Source organism: Electrona antarctica (genome assembly GCF_951216825.1).
Source record: "Electrona antarctica genome assembly, chromosome: 18".
In the NCBI taxonomy this organism is placed as follows: Eukaryota; Metazoa; Chordata; class Actinopteri; order Myctophiformes; family Myctophidae; genus Electrona; species Electrona antarctica.
Genome location: NC_136799.1, coordinates 44,858,157 through 44,884,325, shown reverse-complemented (window position 1 = coordinate 44,884,325; position 26,169 = coordinate 44,858,157). Strand labels below are relative to the sequence as shown.

The following is a 26,169-nucleotide window of genomic DNA, read 5'->3' as shown; positions in this document are numbered from 1 at the left end:
TAGTAAAAATCACTAGAAGTGAAAGCCCTATAGTGCACGGCTGTAATGCACGTAACTCGAGAACCGTTCGCCACACCCCCGCAGGGAGTGCAGTTCCCGGTGTCGTGTCGGTCGGACCCACGGTTGTCCAGAACCGCCACAAGAAGGCCTAGTGATGGCCCTGCCCAGGGTCCATATATGGAGCTGCATGCCTGTTCTGACACCACAACACTCCATATTTGGGCATGCCTGACACAGTACTCCATATATAGGAATAAAGGGACACAGAGAGACGGATACAGTTATCTCCATATATGGGCATAACAGGGACACAGACAGATGGGTGGGGCATGGGTCTCCGACTTACATCGCTAGCGACTCGGTGCTCTTACAGCCGGGCACCGCTCTAGTTTATAAAACCCACACACATGTTCTAAAATAGCAAGAATAGCCAAATAACAAGCTTTTGCAACTTTTGTTTTGCAACTTTTGTGCGACACTTGTACGAGGAACGAGGTAAGAATGTATGATCCCATTCGTCAAACGGGTGCGTTTTTAGAACGGCCTCGGGTCTTAACCCGTTAAACCCGAGGCCGATTAAAAAAATAAATAAAAAGTCTTCTAAATCCTAACCGTTTTCTGATAAACGTATCCATTTTGGGGCTAAGGTGCAATATTTTGTATATTATATTTGAGTGAAAAATGAGGGGGAAAAAAAAATATATAATAATACTGTGACGCGCTATGAGCTTATATATCTGCCATTTTTGAATAGCCCGACGTATACAAGTGGTTCCACACCATGGCTTTCCCTGTTTTAAATGGTTCATGCAGGGAGGAGAAAAAAAAGCATAAAAGTGCTGAAATATTGGAGATACAGGGTTTTCACCCGACAGCCACAATATTGTACACAAACAACAGTCACGGCTCCACCCACCACCACCACCCCACCACCACCACCCTCCTCCCTGTGGCTGCTGAATTATAGATGCGGGCCTGTGCATCGCATTAAAGTTTCATCAGGTCTTAAAACACAAATCCGAAGAGAACGTGGGGGGGAGATGGTTATCTCTCTCGTGTGCTGAAACTGGTCAGTTTCCTGTAAGCACAGACAAGGTGGCGGCGGGGTGGGGGGGGGGGGGGGGGGACCACCCACATGGGACGTTCCAGGGGCTAAATGAGTTAATAGATCATCAGGATCTGTTTTTTGAACAGCGTTGTTTGCATTGTCACTCCATTGTTTGCGTACGACGGGGCTCACCCTCTTAATAGGTTTCGGTCCGTAGGCTGCCTTATCTTGGTCACGGCCCATCCCGCGACTCACCCCTGTTTACAGCGATGATGATGATGATGATGATGATGATGATGATGATGATGATGGTGATGATGATGATGATGATGATGATGATGATGATGATGATGATGATGATGCGCCAATGTGATCAAAGCCTTTTTGTGTGGCTCATTGTGTGTGGCGCGCACACACAATGAGCCTCTCTTCTGTTACTCACCGCTTGGCGCGCCGTCAAGATCCCTGACCCAATCAACCGACAATCACATGTCTGTCCACGGCCGTCTCAGAAAGTTCCAGTCTATACTACTTGGTCAAGCCTCCTGCCGCAGCTCGTAGTTCATCGATGGATATTTTGACATTTATTTAACCCATTTAGACCTGATACCAGATTCTACAAATGTTTCAGAAAAACGTATGTTTCTATGTCAGTTGTTCTCAAACTATTTCATGTCAAGGAGCCCCAGAATTATATGTAATTGGCTGCCGACCCGCATCTGAAAATATGTTATTCCAGGGACCCCCCAGAAGCAAAGATTTGAGTTTAAAACGTTCACTCTGAAAGATTTGTGCCACATTTTCACGTTTTTTCAAAAACAGCAGACCTACGAGCTCGTAGCGCGCCGCTATGAGCTTGTAGATCTGCTATTTTTCAATAGCTAAATTATAACATAATGTTTAAAACACCAAAAGGTGTTCCCGCCCAGAATGGGTTAAAGGAAAGCCCCTTGAGATGCATCATCTCGTTTTAGAGGGGGTCCTCGGGCACAACACAATGAATACAATACATAGACAAAACAGTACATGTCAACACACGACAATACACAACATAGAGGCTCTCCAATCCACTCAAAACTCCTTACAAAATAAGGATGACGATAATAATAATGAAATAAAAAGAATAATCAAGCATTAAAGTACACACCTCTCCCCAAAAACAATAAATAAATAAATGAAACGAGTACAAATGGATTTCAGGTCTGCAAGTAAAGAAGCCTTGAAAATGTTAAATGATGTAACTGCTCTCAAAGAGACAGACAGGTTGTTCCAATCAGATGGAGCTTTAAACTGAAAAGCACGTCTCCCAATGTCATTAGACTAGACCTGTACGTGCCCGTCGGCCACCGGCCTACTTGAGAACGATGCAACTTGGGAACCTAATAATACCCGTTGTCAACTTGTCATATAGAACCCGTAGGCTAATCAATTGTCAGGTGTGGGGTTGCCATGGCAATCAATTGGCTGAGGCAGAGACTGGAAATTGCACAGGTGAGGGGATTTAGGCTGATTAGGCCCACTGGCAGAGCCTGGCCAGAGCCTTTTGTGGTGGTTCTGGAGAACCGTGGGTCCGACCGACTCGAGTCCGGGCACTGCACTCCCTGTGGGGGTGTGGAACGTGCGTGTCGAATGTAAGGCGTCGTACATGACATAGGATAGATGCATTGATCCCGCAGGAGGGGAAGTCAGTTGGTATGGCAGTACGGCAGTTAAAGGACAACTTTGTTGTTATTAATTTAGGTTCATGTTTTGATTTGTAAAGAAAAACACTTGTTTCTCTGCAATAAGTTACTTTCATTCGATTAATAACACATGGGAATGAGAATAACCAACAATATAAACTTTGGGTTTTATGCCCTAACATCATTTTCAGATGTTTCTTTAAGATGATGACTGACAACATTATTGTTAAGCTAAAGTAACTAAATAAAATAAAGGTAAGTAAATAATTGGGCTGGGACTTTATTACTTTATTAGGGGGGGGGGGGGGGGGGGGCACTAAGAAGAAGGAATGAAATCAATAAAAACAGTGGAATGATCTAGCTGGGGAGTTTTGGAGAGTGCAGTTGAGGCAGCAATTCCTAAACAGTGGAACATTAGAAAACATCTATTTTGCTTCAGAGGACATAAAATCCATAACAGATTTACCAATACCAACATTTCGTAACTCCTACTTGGAGTGGGGACTCGGGACTAACAGCCCCACGTGATGTGGGGATAATGTGGGGCTCTCATAGCCTGGCTAATAAACCAGACCGAATCAGCCGTTGGCAAAAATTATGGTCTGGAGAGGCTCAATTGTACGCCCATTTCCTACACCAGAGAACTGGTGTGGCCAATCGGGACACGGTATGCAATATGGGCGGGCTTTGGTACAGTGACGTTCAATGCTTGAGACCTTTGACTGACAGTAGCTCTGACCAATTGCGTCAAAGAGAAAATGTTTAAACCCGCCCCCCGGGAAACAAGATCCATACACAGCATCTCCAGACTCAAATACCACACAACAGTGTGATTTGAGTCTGGCTTTTTAGCCAGGCTAGGGCTCTCACTCCTCATAGAGTTATAAAGGAGCTCACTCCGCTACAATGTATAGCAGCCTCTCATGGAGAGCTTCCATGGGGCTGGACTGGCGTTACTACTAGCCTCCACGCTGACTGCATCAGCATGTCTCGCACCAAACGCAGCTTTGTTCGCGCTGCCGTGATATTATGCTAAATCACCGCAGCGCGACAACGAGCCCCCGGTGTCCACGCCTCGTCTCGATGCGAGACACGCTGAAGCAGCCGTAGCGTGTAAACCAGCGCCAGCCCAGACTCCAGGCAGCCCCAGATGGAACCTGTCACTCCGCTATTCGCAGGGGTTCTCAACCCATGGGTCGCGACCCCTCGGGGGGTCGCCAAATTATTTTGGGGGGTCCCCAAATTATTAAAAAAAAAAAAAAAAAAATGGCTGGAAAGTGGAATTGAAGAGTTTACATACACCTTCCCTAATGATTATATCTGGTTTCAGTATTTATTTATGGTGTATTGTCTCTATTATTAAGGTTATTTTAGCAGTCAATTTATATTGGGGGTCGGGAGGGGGCGGGGCGGGGGTCCCGAGACATTGCCAAAGCATTTCCGGGGGTCCCCGGCCAAAAAGGTTGAGAACCCCTGCGCTATTGTACACAACTATATGCTTTCATCCGTTTTGAAATCTAAATGTCCCATCCACGGAACAAAGGCGATATAAACCAAAATAAAATAAGTTTATAACTCTTTTAACACAGGACAGATACGGAAAAGAAAAAGCGATACAGGCAGACTGATGAACATATTTTGCTCCACACGCTGCACAAACCTTAGACACTTGACTTAGTGCAGTCTGTTGATGAACATACATGCAAATATTATGGACTACTCGTGTGCAATATGTTGTTAATATAATGTTTTTTTTTATTGAGTTGGATTGCTACCTCAATTTTGTTGTCTGATTCTGAACTGGGAGTACAGACATCAGAACAGTGGACACTAGAAAAAGTGCCCTTCTGGTCTCCACCAGTACAGGAGGATAGGAGTGTGTGTGATGTTTGGCAAAATGTTTAGGAGTAATATATGTGTGTGTGTGTGTGTGTGTGTGTGTGTGTGTGTGTGTGTGTGTGTGTGTGTGTGTGTGTGTGTGTGTGTGTGTGTGTGTGTGTGTGTGTGTGTGTGTGTGTGTGTGTGTGTGTGTGTGTGTGTGTGTGTGTGTGTGTGTGTGTGTGTGTGTGTGTGTGTGTGAGACACGGCTTGGCCTGTTGTAGCGCCACCATGAGGCTGATTTGAAAACTGTCAAGTGGCATTTCTTCCTCAGCCTAGTGGGAATATGTATTGTGCATACATATTCCCACTAGGCTGAGGAAGAAATGCCACTTGTTTCACCGCAATCGGACGCTGCGTTGAGTATGTGGTGATATCTATTCTATGCTGTGTGATTCTATGTGTTGCTATGGCAACCAGTTAGCATATAGGCATGTAGGATGTCACATGACTTGATCTTTGTGTACCGTGTGTGAATAAAGCCAACAGAACATTGACGTTACCTGTGTGGATTATTACATAGTACAGAGAACACGACATGGTGTCAGAAGTAACGGTGAAGAAGAATCAGCACTAAAGAGGTCTACAGTGACAGCGTGAGAGAAAAAAAAAGCGCTCAGCGAACGCTATGGTAGACGAGGAAGTAGGAGGCGGCGGCGGTGTTGCTGCTGCTAACAGAATGAATCATCCTGGAGCTACGTTCAGCATACAGCCACCGGAGCCCTTTGATTTCTCCAAACCGCACGAGTGGACGAGATGGATCCGACGGTTCGAGAGGTTCCGTGAGGCAAGCAATCTATCGGCAAGCTCCGACGACAATCAAGTCAACACGCTGATATATTGTATGGGAGACGAGGCCGATGACGTATTACTTGGCTTGAAGTTATCCGACGCGGACCAACACATATACAGCAAAGTAAGGGATGGATTCCAGAGCTTCTTTATTGTGAAGAAGAACGTTGTGTATGAGCGGGCGCGCTTTAACATGCGCCGACAAGAGCCTAATGAAGCTGTGGATACTTTTGTCACTGCCTTGTATGCACTAGCAGAACACTGCAATTATGGAGCTTTGCATGACGAGCTAATTCGAGACAGGATTGTAGTAGGACTGGCTGATGTACGTCTGTCTGAACGCATGCAAATGGAGAGCACTCTTGATCTGGAAAAAGCCATTAATATGGCGAGGCAGACAGAAGAGATTAAAAAGCAGCAAAGCACACTGAGAAGTGAATCTAGTGCTTCTAAAATGTTTGATGTGAGCTTCGTGAACAGGGGCTTTAAAGGCAAACAGCAAAGAGGAAAGTCAAGTTTCAGAAACATGAAAAACAATGACTACAAGCCACACAGCTTTCAAAAAAATAATCCAAAAAGCTCACAGTGCTACAAATGTGGAGGAAATTATCACCCTAAACAGGAATGTCCTGCTAATGATGCAAAATGCCGTACATGTGGAAAAAAAGGCCACTACCAACGTGTGTGCCGTGCGGGCAAAGCGGTGCATGGCATAGAGGAAGAGGAGGAAGAGGATGGCTTCTTTCTTGGCTCTGTGTCAACCGATGCAGAGGAGGACTTCTCTATTGGCTCTGTGTCGGCAGAGGCTGTTCCATGGACGGTCAATATAAACATTATGGACAAAACCATTAATTTCAAGCTTGACACTGGAGCGGATGTTACTGTGGTGTCGCAGGCTGTGTTCAATGGCCTCTTTGCAAACTCTCAGCTGCCGGTTCTCCAGAAAGCAGAGAAACCACTATATGGTCCGGGGAGGGTTCCACTGGATGTCTTGGGGTTCGCCAGGCTGCAGCTGCGAGTCAGGGCCAAGCAGTCTATAGAAAAAGTCTACGTGGTCAATAACCTTGGCACGCCTTTGCTCGGGCTGCCAGCTATTCTAGCCCTGGGCTTGATCATCCGTGTCGATGGCATAGACATGGGGACCCTGACAGAAATGTACCCCACGTTATGCACCGGCCTGGGTGCGGTGCAACGACCGTATGCCGTTAAGCTGGCACACGGTGCTGTGCCATTCTCCTTGAAAACCCCACGGAGAATTCCACTGCCACTGGTGGACCAGGTCAGGGAGGAGCTACAACGCATGGAGAGCCTGGGCGTCATCAGCCGTGTGGTGGGGCCAACCGACTGGTGCGCCGGCATGGTGGTCGTGCCTAAAAAGGACAGCAAAAAAGTGCGCTTGTGCGTGGACCTGACTGGCTTAAACAAATATGTGCGCCGTGAAAAGTACATTTTGCCATCAGTAGAGCAGAGCCTTGGAACACTGGCTGGAGCAGCGCTCTTCAGCAAACTAGATGCCAACATGGGCTTCTGGCAAGTTCCATTAACAGAGGATTCAGCCAAATACACCACATTCATTACACCCTTTGGGCGGTTTCATTTCAACCGTCTGCCATTTGGCATTGCCTCAGCACCCGAACATTTTCAGTGCATGATGGCTGAGGTCATTGAAGGACTAGAGGGTGTGGTCTGCCACATTGACGACCTGTTGGTGTGGGGGCGGGACCAAAAGGAGCATGACGCTCGACTGCATGCTGTGCTACAACGTGTACAGAAAGCAGGCATCACATTGAATGTGGATAAATGTGAGCTCTCTAAGACTGAACTGTCGTTCCTGGGGCACATCGTGTCCGCCGCGGGCATTCGCCCTGATCCAAGGAAGACGGCGGCTGTGTTGGAGATGAAAGAGCCAACAAATGTAGCAGAGCTACGGAGCTTTCTTGGAATGGTCAACCAGCTGGGGAAGTTCTTGCCGCAGCTGGCGGAGAAAGACAAAGCGCTCCGTGACCTACTCTCCAAGAAGAACGCCTGGGTCTGGGACGTAGACCAGGCTGCAGCATTTAAGACACTGAAGGAGGCACTGGCTTCTGCGCCTGTACTAGCAATGTATGACGCAAACAGAGACACCAAGGTGTCAGCCGACGCGTCATCGTATGGCTTGGGAGGTGTCCTTCTACAGAAGTGGGGAGAGGAATGGAAACCTGTGGCTTATGCGTCTCGGTCACTCACTCCAACCGAGCAACGTTATGCACAGGTAGAGAAGGAGGCTCTGGGCCTCACATGGGCCTGTGAACGGTTCAGTGAATTCCTTTTAGGGATGCATTTCTGTCTAGAGACAGATCACAAGCCTCTCCTCAGCCTACTTGGATCCCAAGCATTAGATCTGCTGCCACCGAGAATACAGCGTTTCAGGATGAGACTGATGCGTTACTCATACAACATAATACACGTGCCAGGAAAGTCACTCTGGACAGCAGACACACTGTCGCGCTCACCTTGCAAGACACGTATGTCCTCAGAAGAGGAGGAGCTCATGGAGAGCACTAACATCTACGTGGACACCGTGGTGGAGGGACTCCCCGTCAGTCCCACATACATGGAGATTCTAAAAGAGCAGCTAAAAACAGACAGTGTCTGCTCACGTGTCATGGAGCTGTGTATGAGAGGATGGCCAGCACATGCAAGACAGGAGCCTATGCTGAGAAACTACTGGACAGAGCAGGCTACGCTCACCGTACAAGATGGCTTACTACTAAAAGGTTCACGACTCGTAATACCCTCAGTGATGCGGAACGACGTGCTAGCCAAGATTCACGAGGGCCACCAAGGTGTGGTAAAATGCAAAGAGCGTGCACGCCAGTCTGTATGGTGGCCTGGTCTCAGTCAGCAAGTGACGGAAATGGTGCTGAAATGCAGGACTTGTATCAAAGAGAGACAAAACCACAAAGAGCCACTTATGGTCACAGAAAAGCCTGAAAGACCATGGCAGAAGTTAGGGTGTGATCTGTTTTCCTTGAGAGGCAAAACCTACCTGTTAGTCGTAGACTACTTCTCTAGGTATGTGGAGGTCGCACTAATGTCTCATACCAAGTCCACCGATGCCATTATGCATCTAAAGTCCATCTTTGCCCGTCACGGGATTCCAGAGGTTCTGCGTTCCGATAATGGACCTCAGTATTCTGGACAAGTATTCGCTTCCTTTGCGGCTGAGTATGGATTCAAACACATCACCAGCAGCCCAAGGTATCCCCAGAGCAATGGGGAAGCGGAACGGGCAGTCCAGACGGTCAAAAACCTACTGGAAAAGGCAAGTGACCCCTATCTCGCCTTACTTGCCTACAGAGCTACTCCTCTTCAGAGTGGCTACAGCCCTGCCCAGCTCCTGATGGGCAGACGCCTTCGCACTACGGTGCCAACTCTTCCATCTGAACTTGACCCTGTACTGCCGGACAGTGCCACATTCGCTTGGAAGGAGAATGAAAAAGCTAGAGCAGATGTGGAGAGATACAACAGGCGTCACCGGGCCAAAGCCCTTGGTATTTTGTCACCAGGAGAGCAGGTATGGGTAACAGATGCTAAGTCATCAGGAACTGTTCTCCAGAACCACTCCACACCGAGATCTTACTTGGTGGATCTACCTCATGGGGTGGTGAGACGAAATCGTCAGCATCTGATACCTCTGCCCTCACCGACAAACAGTGGAGGTTCTACACCACAGCAACGATCTCCGGATCCTATGCCAAAGCCAATGCCACCTGCTGTGGTACCACCACAACGTTCACCTACAGACACTGTTCTCAGAACCCGATCTGGGAGAGCTGTAATCAAACCTGATAGACTTGGGATAACCTGAAGAAAAAAAAAACTGTAAAAAAAAAAAAAAAAAAAAAGAGAACTGCAAGTGAAAAAAATGAAAAGTAGCAGTATAAAAAAAAAACAACCAAGAGCATTAAAAAAAAAAAAAAACAAAAAAAAAACAAGAGCATTAAAAAAAGAAAAAGAAAAAAAAAGAAGCATTAAAAAAAAAAAACAGCATATTAAAAAAAAAAAGGAAAAGATGAATGCTTAAATGCTATTGATCTGTGAAATGAATCATTATTGATCTGTGAAATGAAAATCTGCTTGTTGATATGCACTGGTGTATTGAAAACTTGAAGTGACTTATATAGTTGTAGGAATTGCAGTTGCACTAATCCTTCTTATTCCCTACAGCATTGGACATGAGCCAAAGTCTACCTTTGCTCTCTAAAGAGGGGAGATGTGGTGATATCTATTCTATGCTGTGTGATTCTATGTGTTGCTATGGCAACCAGTTAGCATATAGGCATGTAGGATGTCACATGACTTGATCTTTGTGTACCGTGTGTGAATAAAGCCAACAGAACATTGACGTTACCTGTGTGGATTATTACATAGTACAGAGAACACGACAGAGTAGTTGTGGCGATTTGTACAAAACGGGTACAAAGCGGGCTACTCCTGAAAAGTTTAGAAGCCAATTGTAGGCAATGAAGGTGGATTATGAGAAATCAAATAAACCCGTCTTGATCACAGGACTATGGAGAGCATGTGTACCGATTTGCGTGAATTTTGGATAACATCTGAAGGAGTAATATTAGAAAATGTGTTTTACATATGTCGGGCTCCTGGTGGTGCTATAAAGAGCAGATGTGAAAAATTCCAGGCAAAGGTTTTTTCCTTGGCCTCTAGGGAGTTGGCATACAAAGTTATCCACAAATCCGTGCAGTTGGAGGTAAAACACTTTTCAGCCAGTTATAGCGCCACCATGAGGCTGAGTGGAAAATGTTCACGTGGCATTTCTTCCTCGGCCTAGTGGGAATGTGCGTGCGCAATTTCACGGAAATCACACGATGTGTTCATGATTTGCAGCATTTTGTTTGAAACTGAGCACTCCTGCGAACTTTGGAAGCCAATCTTAGCCAATCAGGATGGAGTCTGAGAAATCTGAAAGACCCGTTTCGTTGAATGGCTCTAGAGAGACTGTGTATCAATTTGCGTGATGTTTGGACAAAATCTGTAGGTGTCCAAAAACTTGTTTTGCACAAAGCGGCCTCCTGGTGGCGCTATAACAGGCCGTTCTGGAAATGTTGGGGCAGAGGTTCATCGTTGGCATCCAGGGAGTGTGTGTGCAAAATTTGGCATCGACCGGGTTAACGGTGCCGGAGATTAGCTGTTCACAGACGGACGGACGGACACACACACGGACGGACGGACGGACGGACGGACGGACGGACGGACGGAGTGCAAAACATACTCTCTCCCCATGCCTTCGGCCTGGTGGAGACAAAAATAAGAAACCAAAGTAGCTGAATGCCTGTATTATCACATGTAGTGTGATGTCTGTGTTGCTTGTATTGGGGGAGGCAGTTGTTTGCTACTTTGCATCTTTCGCTAGTGGCTAGTATAAAAGCAGGTGTTTTGGACGGTTGATTTGTGAATATGTCAACCTGGTTTGGTTTAGTTTCCTTCCTTTTTTTTTTGTTTTTTTGTTTTACTTTTTTGTATACATTTCAACTCAGGGTCCCTGGAACGAAATATTTTGCGATGGGGAGGTCGGCGACAAAATACATATCATTGTGGGGGTCTTTGACATGAAAACGTTTGCACAGCACTGATATAGCAACATACGACTTTCTTTCATTCTATTCTCTCTTCGGCTTCAGGTCTTAACCCATTTTGGGCGGGAAACCCTTTTTGGTGTTCTAAAGCATTATGTTATACTTTAGCTATTGAAAAATAGCAGATCTACAAGCTGCACCGAGTGCCGCGCTATGAACTTGTAGGTCTGCTATTTTTGAAAAATCGTGAAAATGTGGCACAAATCTTTGGATATATATTCTTTCAGAGTGAACGTTTTTAACACCAATCTTTGCTTCTGGGAGGTCCCTGGAACAACATATTTTCAGATGGGGGGGGGGTGTCGGCGGGCCAAATACAGATAATTCTGGGGGTATAGAAACATAGGTTTTTCAGAAAACCTTTAGGATTTAGAAGACATTTTTTTAAGAATCGTCCAAATGGGATAAAAAAGGGATAAGGTGTTGCTAGCGCTTGGTTGTATATTTTCCGTCCACGCTCTAGTGACGGTTACGTAGAAAGCATGCTTCAGCTAAATCAACAGAACCCTTAAAGGAGCATTCAGTGATTTGGGTGATTTGGAAAAAACCCTGGTCCACCCGGTAACAAGATGTGCACATGCACACGCTCTACAGTGGGGAAAGTACAACAGACCAACAGCACGTGCACCAATGCCCGCCCCACTCGATCATGATTGGAGGAAGGCCCCTCTCATCCTGATTGGATGAAGGCTTTGCCACCCAAAGCCCAAACCGAAACTAGGGTTTTTTGACCCCAGGGGCTCACTGGGGACAGGGAGGAACTCCTTATATGGTCAGCACACTTTATAGTAGGGAGGATTATCCAAAAAATAAGAAAAAATAAGTGATATTTGAATTAAGTGAAATCACTGAATATACCTTTAAAATGACCAAACCGGGTCAAAGTAAGAGGAATGAAAAGGGAGTTAGTGTTTATCTCCGCCCTGCTCAAAATAGCCTCCCCTGTATAGTCTACGGTGTAGTAATAGTATAGTCATACTACTACTTACCTTTGTTGGAAGAAGTGGAGCTTGTTGGAAGGGTGAAGTTTAGAGTGAAGGAGGGGAGGGGGGGGGGGGTCTGTCAGCTAGATTTATCACAGGAAGGAACTTCCAGGTCCATTTCATCTGTTTATAAACATTCTTCATTTCAGAATTTCGCTGAATGTAAATCTCAAGTGGTGACTCGAAGTTTTCCCTGGAAGCTAACAGTATGGTGGTGACTCACCGGGAGAGTTTGACCGGGGACTTTACCATATAGAACTATATGCAGTCAAATGGCTATATTTAATGTGAAGTTAGGTTTAATTTGAAAAGGGTGTGATACGTCTAGGAAAATATAGGCTATTTTTTAGGTTAATTACTGTGTTGTTGTTGTTGTTGTTGTCACTGTACAATTGCTCAGTGAAACAATGATACGTAAGCGTCAGCGCATTAACCCATTTTGGGCGGGAACCCCTTTTGGCGTTTTAAGCATTATGTTATACTTTAGCTATAGAAAAATAGCAGATCTACAAGCTCATAGCGCGGCACCGAGTGCCGCGCTACGAGCTTGTAGGTCTGCTATTTTTGAAAAATCATGAAAATGTAATGCAAATATATATCAGAGCGAACGTTTTTAACTCAAATCTTTGCTTCTGGGGGGGGGTGGGGGGTCCCTGGAACAACATATTTTCAGATTGGGGGTCGGCAGCCAATTACATTTTTTTTGGGGGTCCTTGACATGAAAATGTTTGATAACGACTGACAGGCGTGAAAAGAGGAGTTAACGGGCAATTATGGGAACTGTATTTTGCCCGTAAACCTCAAGTTTAGCAGCATATACAGTAATATACGGTAGTATACAGGTGTGATGGTACAATTCGGGAGTTTGCCGGAGTTTGTTGGAAAGATTAGCGGATGTTTCCTGTAATATACACATCCGTATTCCATGCTTTTTGCGCAGTATAGAAACATGGGTTAATTAAAATTGTAATAAAAGTGAGGTATATTTAAAATAGAATCCATCACAATGAGGTAGAGGTTGTTTTTACAGTGAAGTCTCTCTCTCTCTCTCTCTCTCTCTCTCTCTCTCTCTCTCTCTCTCTCTCTCTCTCTCTCTCTCTCCCCCCTCCCCCCCCCCCCCCCCCTCCCCACACAGTGTGACCCTCCTATGGAGGTCCATGACCTTTTCCGGGACATCCAAGATGGACGCATCCTCATGGCGTTGCTGGAGGAGCTCTCTGGCTGCAAACTGGTCAGTCAAACCCTCCCCAGACACACACACACGCACGCACGCACGCACGCACGCACGCACACACACACACACACACACACACACACACACACACACACACACACACACACACACACACACACACACACACACACACACACACACACACACACACACACACACACACACACACACACACAGGGTATCTCGGGTAGATAAATCTGATTCTAGATGAATAGATTTGACCCGAAGATGCGATTGGACTGTTACAGCAGCAAGGAATAGGGCAGAGAGGGGAACAAATCAAAAGGAGAAAGAAATATTTCACCAAAACACTACTATACTTTATGAACTGTGCACATAATATAGTCAGATTTGCAGGGCCCGAACAAATAACACTTTTTTTTGTTGTTGTTTTTCTTCTTTGTAATTATTTGTTCGGCCCAAAATATTTGTCGTCATGATTTGTCACAATCCGAGTTGGCTTTGTTCGAGGCTTACAGATCTTTAAATAAATACTTTTTGAAATGTCTACGGGGAAGGAAAATGCATGGGGAATTATTTCCTGGGCCTCTCCAAGGACTATTAAATGAGGACATTGATTGATTGATTGAAATATTTATTAAAAGTTTGCAGAATTACAGTACATTTCAAGCACAAACTCAATACAAAGACTATTAACTGTGAGTGGACGACCCAATAAAGCATTACACTTGTTTACAAGAGGGTCCACCTTGTTCAATTCATCAAAACATTTAGAGACTTACAAATAGACACTTCTATGTAGCCAAAGAACAGAACAGGAATTCATCATTAAGGAGGTAAAAAGGGAAAAGAAACATATACAGTGAGGGGGAAAAGGGGTGGGTGTTGGGGAAGCGAAGACCGTACGGTGGACTCCATGTTGCTCCCTGGAAGGAAAGAAACATGCGCAATTGAGACCAAGGAAGCTGAACACGGAAGTGTTGGCTGCATATAGCCCATTGCGCATGTTTCTTTCCTTCCAGGGAGCAACATGGAGTCCACCGTACGGTCTTCGCTTCCTAACCTTATGTAATTAACCTTGGGCTTGTCGTGGTCATGAAAGGGGGCGGGGCTGCGACGTTCTGTTGACGGCGTTTGATGTGTAACACCGTCTGCTCTTCCAGCTGCATGGCTTCAAGAAGTCCTCCCATCGCATCTTCAGACTCAACAACATCGCCAAGGTGCTGTCCTTCCTGGAGGAGAGGAACGTGAGTAGTCGTCACCACCAGTTAACCCATTCTGGGCGGGAACCCCCTTTTTGGTGTTTTAAGCATTACGTTATACTTTAGCTATTGAAAAATAGCAGATCAAAGTCAAAGTCATACGATTTGTCACACACGTTACCGCAGTGAAATTTGTTCTCCGCATTTGACCCATCTCTTGGAACGGTGAGCCGCAGCCAAGGAGCGGAGAGCTGCAGCCGTGCCGCGCTCGTGAATCATTTGATTAGTAGATTTGACCCCCCAATCCAACCCTTTGAGTGCCAAGCAGGGAGGCATTGGGTCCCATTTTTACAGTCTTTGGTTTGACCCGGCCGGGGATCGAACCCCGACCTCAGTTTCAGGGCGGACACTCTAACCACAAGGCCACTGTCTGGTCGACAAGCTCATGATCTACAAGCTCATAGCGCCGCACTACGAGCTTGTAGGTCTGCTATTTTTTAACTCAAATCTTTGCTTCTGGGGGGGTTGGCGGCCAAATGCATATATTTTTGGGGGTTCTTGACATGAAAATGTTTGAGAACGACAGACATAGAAACATGGGTTTTTCTGAAAACTTTCAGGATTTAGAAGGCATTTGTAGAATCGTCCTCAGGTCTAAATGGGTTAAAATAACCCATTCAGGACGGGGACCCTTTGTGGTGTTTCAAGCATTATGTTATACTATAGCTATTGAAAAATAGCAGTTCTAAAATGGGTAGTCCCAATATTTGATTCTGATTGGCTGGTTTCTGATTAGACCACGTAGTAAATCTCACGATAATCCACACCTTCTTTTCAAACCCTGGCCGTGTGGGGCGTCTGAGCACAGCCCGCGATCATATGACTGTTAATGGCTTGTAGTGGCTTGTAGATATTTAGCTATTTTTGAAAAGTCTTGAAAATGTGGCGCAAATCTTTGGATATATATTCTTTCAGAGCGAATGTTTTTAACTCAAATCTTTGCTTCTGGGGGTGGGGGGTTCCTGGAAAAACATATTTTCAGATGGGGGTCCGCAGCCAAATACAGATAATTCTGGGGATCCTTGACATGAAATAGTTTGAGCACCACTTTAGGATTTAGAAGATTTTTTTTTTTTAGAATCGGCCTTAGTCCTAAATGGGTTAACCGATCGATTGTTTCATTTTCTTCCAAAATTCGGTGGAATCGATTTGTTCAATTCAGTGGTGCACCCCTAATTGTGCCCGTGTGTGTGTGTGCGCATGTGTGTGTGCGTGCGCGCGTGCGTCCGTGCGTGTGTGTGTGTGTGTGTGTGTGTGTGTGTGTGTGTGTGTGTACGCGCAGGTGAAGCTGGTGAGCATCGACGCGTCTGACGTGGCGGATGGAAACTCCTCCATCGTGCTGGGCCTCATCTGGAACATCATCCTCTTCTTCCAGGTCCATCTCTATGTCTCTCTCTCTCTCTCTCTCTCTCTCTCTCTCTCTCTCCTCTTCTTTCCCTCTGTGATTCTTTTCGTTCAGTGGTTTTCAACCCTTTTCGTGCCAAGGTCCATTATCTATCCGTCATTTGAGCCACGGACCACCGCTTAGCCTCTCAGTCAGACCCCAAAACTTATTTTGAATATTATCGTTGGATACGATTTTGTCCAACAATTCCATGCTGTGTTGATGTGGTATCCTATAGGAGAGATAACGGGCGAACGTTCAAAGATAACAATTCTTCTACATTCTCTAATTGTGTGTAGACTTCTGGTAAATTAAGTAATGCCAATGTAATCGCTTGTCGTGGTGTTGAACAACAATCCAAAGTGGCCATCAACAACTCAATTTCCCAGAACAATTACAATTTAGGCATTTAGCAGACAATTGCAATTTAGGCATTTAGCAGACGCTCTTAATCCAGAGCGATTTACATTAAGCAAGAACAAAAGCATGGCAATACATCACATACATAAAATGAGTTATCGTGAAACATGCGTAAGCTAAGAACGTAACAGTGGAATATATCTATATAATGAAACTATACATACAGTATAAACTATACTACTATACATATATACTATAAAGTGCTATGACTACATAAAATGCAATTCTAGTGCTGTCTACGTAACATGCTATAAGTCTACATAAAGTGCTATCTTCTAAGGGGATAGGGCAAGTGCTACGGGCCATGATGGAGTCTGAAAAGGTGGGTTTTCAGACTACGGCAGAAGATTGGGAGTGAGGCTGCAGTTCTGATTGTAATGGGAAGTGCATTCCATATAGTTTTGGAGCCAGAAGGGAGAAGAGTTGGGGACGTGTGGAGCGTTTTCCCGGCGTTTTTAGTGAAGGTACTTCCAGCTTCCCTGCGCTGGCTGATCTGAGTGCGCGGGAGGGTTTGTAGGGTTCGATCAGACTTGCAAGATATGGGGGAGCCGTGCCTTTGGTTGCTTTGCATGCCAGTGTGACGGATGTTTTTACGATGACGTCATCAAAACGCGTGTCCGATGGAAACCCTGTAAGTCTTAAAATGTATTAAAAACGCAACTTAAACAATGAAAACTTGTGTAACTTGTTATTGGGAGGGAAGCTGTTCCACATCAATTAACTCGTGAATGGGGGGGAACGGGTTAAAACCAATTAAAGCGTTATATGTTTGAGTGGTAGTCCCTCAGGCCTCTGCATTAGTGTGGCTTTTTTATCATTGAAAATAGTCGATCGACAAACTCACAAAGCGTCACGGCGCAACACGTTTTTAGCCTGTCACTCTGCTATTTTCTGTGAAAGCTTTCCCCACAATATGGATGCTAGCGCTCCCCCACCCCCACCCCTTCCTCTCTCTCTCTCTGTCTGTCTGTCTGTCTGTCTGTCTGTCTGTCTGTCTGTCTGTCTGTCTGTCTGTCTGTCTGTCTGTCTGTCTGTCTGTCTGTCTGTCTGTCTGTCTGTCTGTCTGTCTGTCTGTCTGTCTGTCTGTCTGTCTGTCTGTCTGTCTGTCTCTCTCTCTCTCTCTCTCTCTGTCTCTCTCTCTCTCTGTCTCTCTCTCTCTCTCTCTCAGCCTCTCTCTCTCTCTCTCTGTCTCTCTCTCTGTCTCTCTCTCTCTCTCTCTCTCTCTCTCTCTGTCTCTCTGTCTCCGCCTATCGTCGTCTGGCCTTTGCTTTCGTTTTTCATCCCGGGAAATGAGATCAGCCGCGAGAGTCGAATTGCCTAATTTTCTATACCTCTGCACTTTTCCACTCACATTCACACTGTGTGTGACAACATTAATAAGTCATGGTATAGACCAGTGGTTCCCTATCGTTTTAGCTCCAGAACCAAAAGATTTTGGATTTGATGTCTCCCCGGGACCCAAATTAGTGATTTTTTTTCTTCCTTAGATTTAGACTAATATCATGAAACAATTTCGTTTTTTAATTGTAAAAAAAAAAAAAGAAGATCAGACTAAATAAAAAAAATAAAGACAATTTTTCACGACCCATAAAAATGGGCTTGCGACTCAAAAAATGGGTCCCGACCCACTGTCTGGGAAAGGCTCTTCAAGCATACACTGGCTTTAAGATCGCCATGTCCCAGACGTGGCAAACAAGGGCAATGCTGTGGCAACCAAGCTTAACGGCAAAAAACCCCCACAAAGTTATGTAATCCAATCCACTTTATTTATAGAGCACATTAAAAACAACAGCATTGGTCCAAAGTGCTGCACTCACAGTAAAAATAGAACACAACTAGATATCCTGGCTGTAGGCCACACATATAGGCCCTAAGACCTATGTACATACTGTAGGCCACACATATAGGCCCTAAGACCTATGTACATACTGTAGGCCACACATATAGGCCCTAAGACCTATGTACATACTGTAGGCCCTAAGACCTATGTACATACTGTAGGCCCTAAGACCTATGTACATACTGTAGGCCCTAAGACCTATGTACATACTGTAGGCCCTAAGACCTATGTACATACTGTAGGCCCTAAGACCTATGTACATACTGTAGGCCCTAAGGCCTATGTACATACTGTAGGCCCTAAGGCCTATGTACATACTGTAGGCCCTAAGGCCTATGTACATACTGTAGGCCCTAAGGCCTATGTACATACTGTAGGCCCTAAGGCCTATGTACATACTGTAGGCCCTAAGACCTATGTACATACTGTAGGCCCTAAGACCTATGTACATACTGTAGGCCCTAAGGCCTATGTACATACTGTAGGCCCTAAAGCCTATGTACATACTGTAGGCCCTAAGACCTATGTACATACTGTAGGCCCTAAGGCCTATGTACATACTGTAGGCCCTAAGACCTATGTACATACTGTAGGCCCTAAGACCTATGTACATACTGTAGGCCCTAAGACCTATGTACATACTGTAGGCCCTAAGGCCTATACTGTAGGCCCTAAGACCTATGTACATACTGTAGGCCCTAAGACCTATGTACATACTGTAGGCCCTAAGACCTATGTACATACTGTAGACCCTAAGACCTATGTACATACTGTAGGCCCTAAGACCTATGTACATACTGTAGACCCTAAGACCTATGTACATACTGTAGGCCCTAAGGCCTATACTGTAGGCCCTAAGACCTATGTACATACTGTAGGCCCTAAGACCTATGTACATACTGTAGGCCCTAAGACCTATGTACATACTGTAGGCCCTAAGACCTATGTACATACTGTAGACCCTAAGACCTATGTACATACTGTAGGCCCTAAGGCCTATACTGTAGGCCCTAAGACCTATGTACATACTGTAGGCCCTAAGGCCTATGTACATACTGTAGGCCCTAAGACCTATGTACATACTGTAGGCCCTAATATAAGACCTATGTACATACTGTAGGCCCTAAGGCCTATGTACATACTGTAGGCCCTAAGACCTATGTACATACTGTAGGCCCTAAGACCTATGTACATACTGTAGGCCCTAAGGCCTATGTACATACTGTAGGCCCTAAGACCTATGTACATACTGTAGGCCCTAAGGCCTATGTACATACTGTAGGCCCTAAGGCCTATGTACATACTGTAGGCCCTAAGACCTATGCACATACTGTAGGCCCTAAGGCCTATGTACATACTGTAGGCCCTAAGGCCTATGTACATAGGCCTTAGGCTTAGGGCCTATGTATGGCCTACAGCCAGGATATCTAGTGAAGGGCCTTAGGGGCTAAAAATCATGTTTTTTCACAAATAGAGCAAAGCTTTTTAACTTTAATATCTAGCCTTCTGGTGGGGGAGGGGGGGTCCCTGGAACAACATATTTTCAGAGGGGGGGGGGGGGGGGGGGGTCGGCTTACATATAATTGTTGGGGTCCTCGACATGAAATAGTTTGAGAACCACTGATGTAGAAACATTTTGAAGACACTTTGTAGAATCTGGTCTCAGGTTTTTTTTTTTTCCTGTCCTAAACTGTCGTCGTTGTCCCCCCCATAAATCAGATCAAGGAGCTGACGGGGAACATCAGGAGCCAGTTCCCCTCGTCCTCCAGCCTCTCGTCCATCCCCACCAGCTCCGACTCGGACGCCTCGCACTGCAGCACCCCCTCGGAGGAGCGGCGGGCGCCCGCGTCCGACGGCAGGGCCATCAAGAAGCTGCTGCAGTGGGTGCAGAAACGCACGCGCAAGTGAGTAGCCGGATGTCTTCAATGGAATCATGCTATGCTACGAAAATAGGCTATACTCGCAGGGCGACATGCTGTGAGCTTTGGTTATTTGTTTTTTTTAACTCACTCACGTTACCTCGCGGTAACTATATTAGACGACAGCGACAGACCTCGCGGTAACTATATTAGACGACAGCGACAGACCTCGTGGTAACTATATTAGACGACAGCGACAGACCTCGCGGTAACTATATTTGACGACAGTGACAGACCTCGTGGTAACTATATTAGACGACAGCGACAGACCTTGTGGTATCAAGGTTGCATGATTTATTTATAGGATGATAATAATTCCTGGAGTTGTAAACATACAATTATAGGCAATTCACACTGAGAGGGACTGAATCCGTTTCATTGGAACCGTTTCCGAATACGGTTGCCTGGTCCCCGATGGCCATGATTCACATTGCCCGAGATTCAACAGCGCACCCGGGTACACTTGCATAACACACTTTGATCCTCCAGATGGCGGTGTGCTTGATGGCTGGCGCGCACGGACACTGACCATCAACTCTGCGACATTATCTCCAATAAATCCAGACTCACTGCATTGCATTGCCTCCTTTGGCTCTTTGCCGTTATATTACTTCACTGTCAGCCTGCCTGCTATTCACTGTGTCAGTCAGTTCTGTGCTCCAGTGTCGTGTTGATATTAGTTTGCTATGGATTCTACTTTAGCATTATTATTATTTTGTTTTACTTTGGAAACTATGCCAAGCAAAGCCCAAGAGCCACGTGTAGTCCAAGATCAAGATCAAGATCAGCGCGTACTGCGGTGCTGCACGTATAGCAGATTCAACAGGAGACGGGCGGCGTTGAGAAATGCGCTGGTGTTACGCGTCGTGCAGCGTCTGTGTTTTTTTGTTGTTGACGCTTGGCTCGTCGCCGAGAGATCATGTCACGTTCTTAAAAAAAAACAGTCCACTTCTTTCTTTAGGTACGCATGCATTCACATTGGAACGATCCGTATCTGAATACACTTCAACGGTCCAGAGACCCGCCCCCCATGCGGTCCCGGGGACGGTTGGGCGATCCGCTCCCGGGAACGGTACACATCATTCACACTACCACAAGATCTGCCAAGTGGTCCCGAGTGCGCACCCGGGACCATAGTGTGAATTGCCCCTTAGAGTCTGTGAGAAGCTTTCAAAGTTGACTAAAAGTAAAACATGCAGCAATTTGCTGATTTTCACCTCGTTTTGCATAATTTATGCGGCAATTATGCCAATTAGGAAAGGTTGTATGACTTCACAATGGTAACAGGTGAATTTCTGGACATCACAAACATGGACTTAGACTCTTAGATCACCTTTATAAGTTACCTAGAAGCAAAGGTATTTCCATTTCCTGTTTTTTGGCAATTCATTTGCTAATTATGCTAATTGCACATGCTAAACCCGACATAAAAAATTGACATGATTTTTTGGCATTCTGGTAACCAATAATACAGATATACCTGTCTCCAAAAATGAACATTCCAAAATCACGGGCATCAAAATCTGATTGATAGGCTCCCCTACTATAAGTGAAGGCACCCATGAAGCCAGACCCTGTCACCGCCCATTGTGTACTAGACATTTTTTTATATATATTTTTTTTTTAAAGAGCACGCTGCCAACACCGTGTGAATTGACTATAGAGCGTCGCAGTCCCGCCTCCTACCCTGGACCAGGAAATGAAACCCAATGCATTATTCTCATAGACATTTCTTAAAGTATTTATTTAAAGACGGTTACGCCGCGGACAAAGCCAACTCGAGTCGTGACAACTCATGACAACACAAACAATATTTTGGACCAAACAAATAATTACAAAGAAGAAAAACAACAAAAAAAGTGTTGTAACCTGCCGTTTTTTTCTTCTTTCTAATTATTTGTTTGGTCCAAAATATTGTTTGTGTTGTCATGAGTTGTCACGACTCGAGTTGGCTTTGTCCGCGGCGTAACCGTCTTTAAATAAATACTTTAAGAAATGTCTATGAGAATAATGCATTGGGTTTCATTTCCTGGTCCAGGGTAGGAGGCGGGACTGCGACGCTCTATAGAGAGTATGCACATGCATGATTTTCCCATCAGGACACGCCCCCCCTCATCTAGACTGAGTGGCAAAACATTGAGCAGCATGGAGCGGTGTTGGAGTTTGGAAGCGCTCGTTGGAAATCACTCAACCGTCCTGCGTAACCACCCGTTTCTAAATGTCACGTAATGCAGGAGGCAGCAAAATGTTGTGTTATTGGCCTGGGCCATGGCTCAGTGGTCCAGGCACCTTGGCTAGTAATCCAGTCTGGCAGTGTGCCGCGGGTTCGACTCCCGATCCCAACGGCCTTTACTGCATGTCTTCCCCCCCCATCTCTCTCCCCATTTCCTGTCAGCCTACTGTCTGTCCCTCCAGAAAATATATAAAATACAGGCGAAAGCCACAAAAAAAAACATAAAAAAAAATAAAAATGTTGTGTTATTGAAAACAAGCAATTCCAAACTCTGACACTTTCTTGGCAGAAAGTAGCTCATAACGTTTCTATGGTGGATTTTTATGAAACAAAAATAAAGGATAATTCAAGCTTTTCGTACACCTGCAATGTTGGTGAGTTTAATATTGTTTAATGCAATCAGACAGGACTTTTCTGTTTGGATGCATGGGCTGTCAAGGCCAGAAAGTAGTTTTTTGCCACTCAGTGGGCGTTCCCGCATAACTTCCAGGTACGATGATGTCACGCGCATACCCTCTATTCACATTTTGAGTTCTGTGACTACAATACGATGAGCCTCTATGGTGTCTGTCAGCTTCATTGTTAGCTTTGAACGCAACAGAACAGAGCGTTCTTCTGACTGCATGGCTTCTAAGGTCTGAGGACAGTTGGAAATAATAGCATGAGACAGACATCATCACGGGGAGAGATGATAATGCAACACCAAAGACACGCGGGGAAGTGTCGACTAGTGTTTCAATAGGAACGCTATAGCCGGGGGACCAGTGTTGATTTTGTCGACTAAAAAAAACGATCTACAAGCTCACAACGCGTCACAGTGCAACGCGTTGTGAGCTTGTAGATTGGCTATTTTCAGCAAGTGTAATACTTGCTGATACATTTAGTCGACTAAATCAACTGTAGATTTAGTCGACTAAAACTAGACTAACACTAAAACATTCCGGGTGACTAAAATGTGACTAAAAGTAAATAAAAACCATTCAAGAGACCATGACTAAAACAAAAATCCAAAATGTTCTGCCAAAAACAACGCTGCCGGGGACTGATTGTCTTGGCTGTGTGGCTGCGCTGAGGTCATTCAGAACCCCAAATAATTTGAATGGAATTTGCATATGAATTTGAGATGCAAAGAAACGCAAGGCTGAGTCCACTGTTTACCACAGACAAATATTGAATTAGTCAAATGAATCAAAACCACTACTGTAACCCATTCAAACCGGGAAACCTTTTGGTTTTTTGTCAAAAATAGCATATGTACTGTACAAGTTCACAGAGCGCCACTTCGTGCTGCGTTACAAGCTTGTAAATCTGTTATTTTTTGGACATTAATGAATACAATATTATTTTAACCAATCTTTTATCATATAGAGTATGTTATAACAGTACAACTAGCACATGTGCAGTGGTTAGTGGCAGCGGTGGCCGAACGGTTTGTGGAGCGGTCTTGATACCGGAAGGTCGCCAGTTCGTATCCCCGGACCGGCACGTTAAAATTACCACTGCTGAAGTGCCCTTGAGCAAGGCATTGAACCACTACCATGAAATGTTCTATGAGCAGGGCCTGGCTGTAAACAAGTATCTGATGCTTAGTCCAGTTACCTGGGTAAAATATAGTAACTTTGCTTTGCTTTGCTTGGTTGGAGGTGGTCTCTCTACTCTTCCATTGAGACATTTGGACCCTAGAAACCTATAGGTTGACAACTAGCCTGTAAGCATAATGTCTTCCCCTGAATATACGGGAATGGGGATAAGCAGCAGATGTTTGGTATTCCCCCGCGGGAGATCCGGATTAAATTCCTGTGTGTTACAGCTGGAATTACCTCTCGTATGGACTGCAGTTTAAATTCAAGTATTTTATGAATATAGGCTCACGCTCAATTAAAGAAAAAAGGACGGGAGAAGCGGATATATTATTTTATATATTGTTATATATATTGTTTTGTTTTGTTATTGGTGCTATAGGTGAAGGAAATTGGAAGAACCCAAATATGAAAAAAGATCAAAGAGAGACACTGAGTTGTTATGCGCACCAATAAGGCAAGAAAGTGACTCTAAATCTGCTCTCCAGAGCAGTGTGTAAACCAGGCCATACTCCCCGAAGAGATCATTTTAATACATTTGCATCCGATGCCAAGAAAAGTCCCCAGAGTTGATGGTGTGCTCTGTGGCTGTTTCTGCTGCTGGAACTCATCCCCTGTGTTGTGTTCATTTGTCTGTATGGGGGGGGGGGGGGGGGGGAAACTATGTGAATAATTGACCTATAGCTAAGCCCCTCCCCAAACTGCTATGGTCCAATCACAGCTAAGCATAACATGGGTTAGACAAACCTCCACCAATAGTTTTCCTATATGCTAAAACATTGTTTTATAAAAAGAAATGTCACGCACATATTTTTCCAGTGCATATGGCAGGCCTTGTTGACGGATTTGGAAGAGATTCTGAAGGTCTGGTTCCAAAAATGAACCAGTACTTAATGTGTAAAAAATATAAATCCATGATATTTACATTGGAATGAATGAGCCCGGCTGGAAAGTGTCCAAGTGGGAGTGTCTAAGTGGGAGAGGGCGGGGCTTTGCTAAAGGTGAAATGCTTTTGGCAAATAGGAAAATAAGGACTCCCTTGAAAACGAGTTGCTGCAACTCGAGGGACTATCCTTCAGGGAAATTTCAAAATAAAATAAAATAAAATAAATGGGTTAAAAAAACACAAGCCTGTTTTGGTTCCGTGTAACCTCCCAGGTACGGCGTGGCGGTGAAGGACTTTGGGAAGAGCTGGACCAGCGGCCTGGCCTTCCTGGCCGTCATCAAGGCCATCGACCCCAGCCTGGTGGACATGAGGAGGTCCATGCTGAGGACGCCCCGCGAGAACCTGGAGGACGCCTTCAGGACGGCCCACTACAGCCTGGGCATCGCACGGCTACTGGAGCCTGAAGGTAAGAGAACCTGGAGGAATGCCTTCAGGACGGCCTACTACAGCCTGGGCATCGCACGGCTGCTGGAGCCTCGAGGTAAGAGAACCTGGAGGAATGCCTTCAGGACGGCCTACTACAGCCTGGGCATCGCACGGCTGCTGGAGCCTGGAGGTAAGAGAACCTGGAGGAATGCCTTCAGGACGGCCTACTACAGCCTGGGCATCGCACGGCTACTGGAGCCTGAAGGTAAGAATCTGGAGGAATGCCTTCAGGACGGCCTACTACAGCCTGGGCATCGCACGGCTGCTGGAGCCTGGAGGTAAGAGAACCTGGAGGAATGCCTTCAGGACGGCCTACTACAGCCTGGGCATCGCACGGCTGCTGGAGCCTGGAGGTAAGAGAACCTGGAGGAAGGCCTTCAGGACGGCCCACTACAGCCTGGGCATCGCACGGCTGCTGGAGCCTGGAGGTAAGAGAACCTGGAGGAATGCCTTCAGGACGGCCTACTACAGCCTGGGCATCGCACGGCTACTGGAGCCTGAAGGTAAGAATCTGGAGGAATGCCTTCAGGACGGCCTACTACAGCCTGGGCATCGCACGGCTGCTGGAGCCTGAAGGTAAGAGAACCTGGAGGAATGCCTTCAGGACGGCCCACTACAGCCTGGGCATCGCACGGCTGCTGGAGCCTGGAGGTAAGAGAACCTGGAGGAATGCCTTCAGGACGGCCCACTACAGCCTGGGCATCGCACGGCTGCTGGAGCCCGAGGGTACCCTATATAGACTACGGCAGTGTTGTTTTTGGCAGAACATCGCGATTTTAGTTTTAGTCATAGTCTCTTGAATAGTTTTTATTTACTTTTTAGTCACATTTTAGTCACCCGGAATGTTTTAGTGTTAGTCTAGTTTTAGTCGACTAAATATCACAAGATTTTAGTCGACTAACTATCGACTATCACCGAAGTACAAAAAAGTACTTACAAGTACTT

General features: G+C 45.6%; 1 protein-coding gene across 2 annotated transcripts in view; it reads left to right on the top strand.

Annotated features, from left to right (window-relative positions):
- Positions 1-26,169, top strand: part of clmna (calmin a) — a 97,893-nt gene that overhangs the window by 37,961 nt on the left and 33,763 nt on the right. For both annotated transcript variants that reach the window (XM_079529005.1, XM_079529004.1), the window contains exons 3-7: positions 13,155-13,250; positions 14,378-14,461; positions 15,759-15,851; positions 19,840-20,024; positions 25,011-25,204. In XM_079529005.1, coding sequence (XP_079385131.1) covers positions 13,155-13,250; positions 14,378-14,461; positions 15,759-15,851; positions 19,840-20,024; positions 25,011-25,204 — 652 coding nt within the window. The remainder of the gene's footprint in view (positions 1-13,154; positions 13,251-14,377; positions 14,462-15,758; positions 15,852-19,839; positions 20,025-25,010; positions 25,205-26,169) is intronic.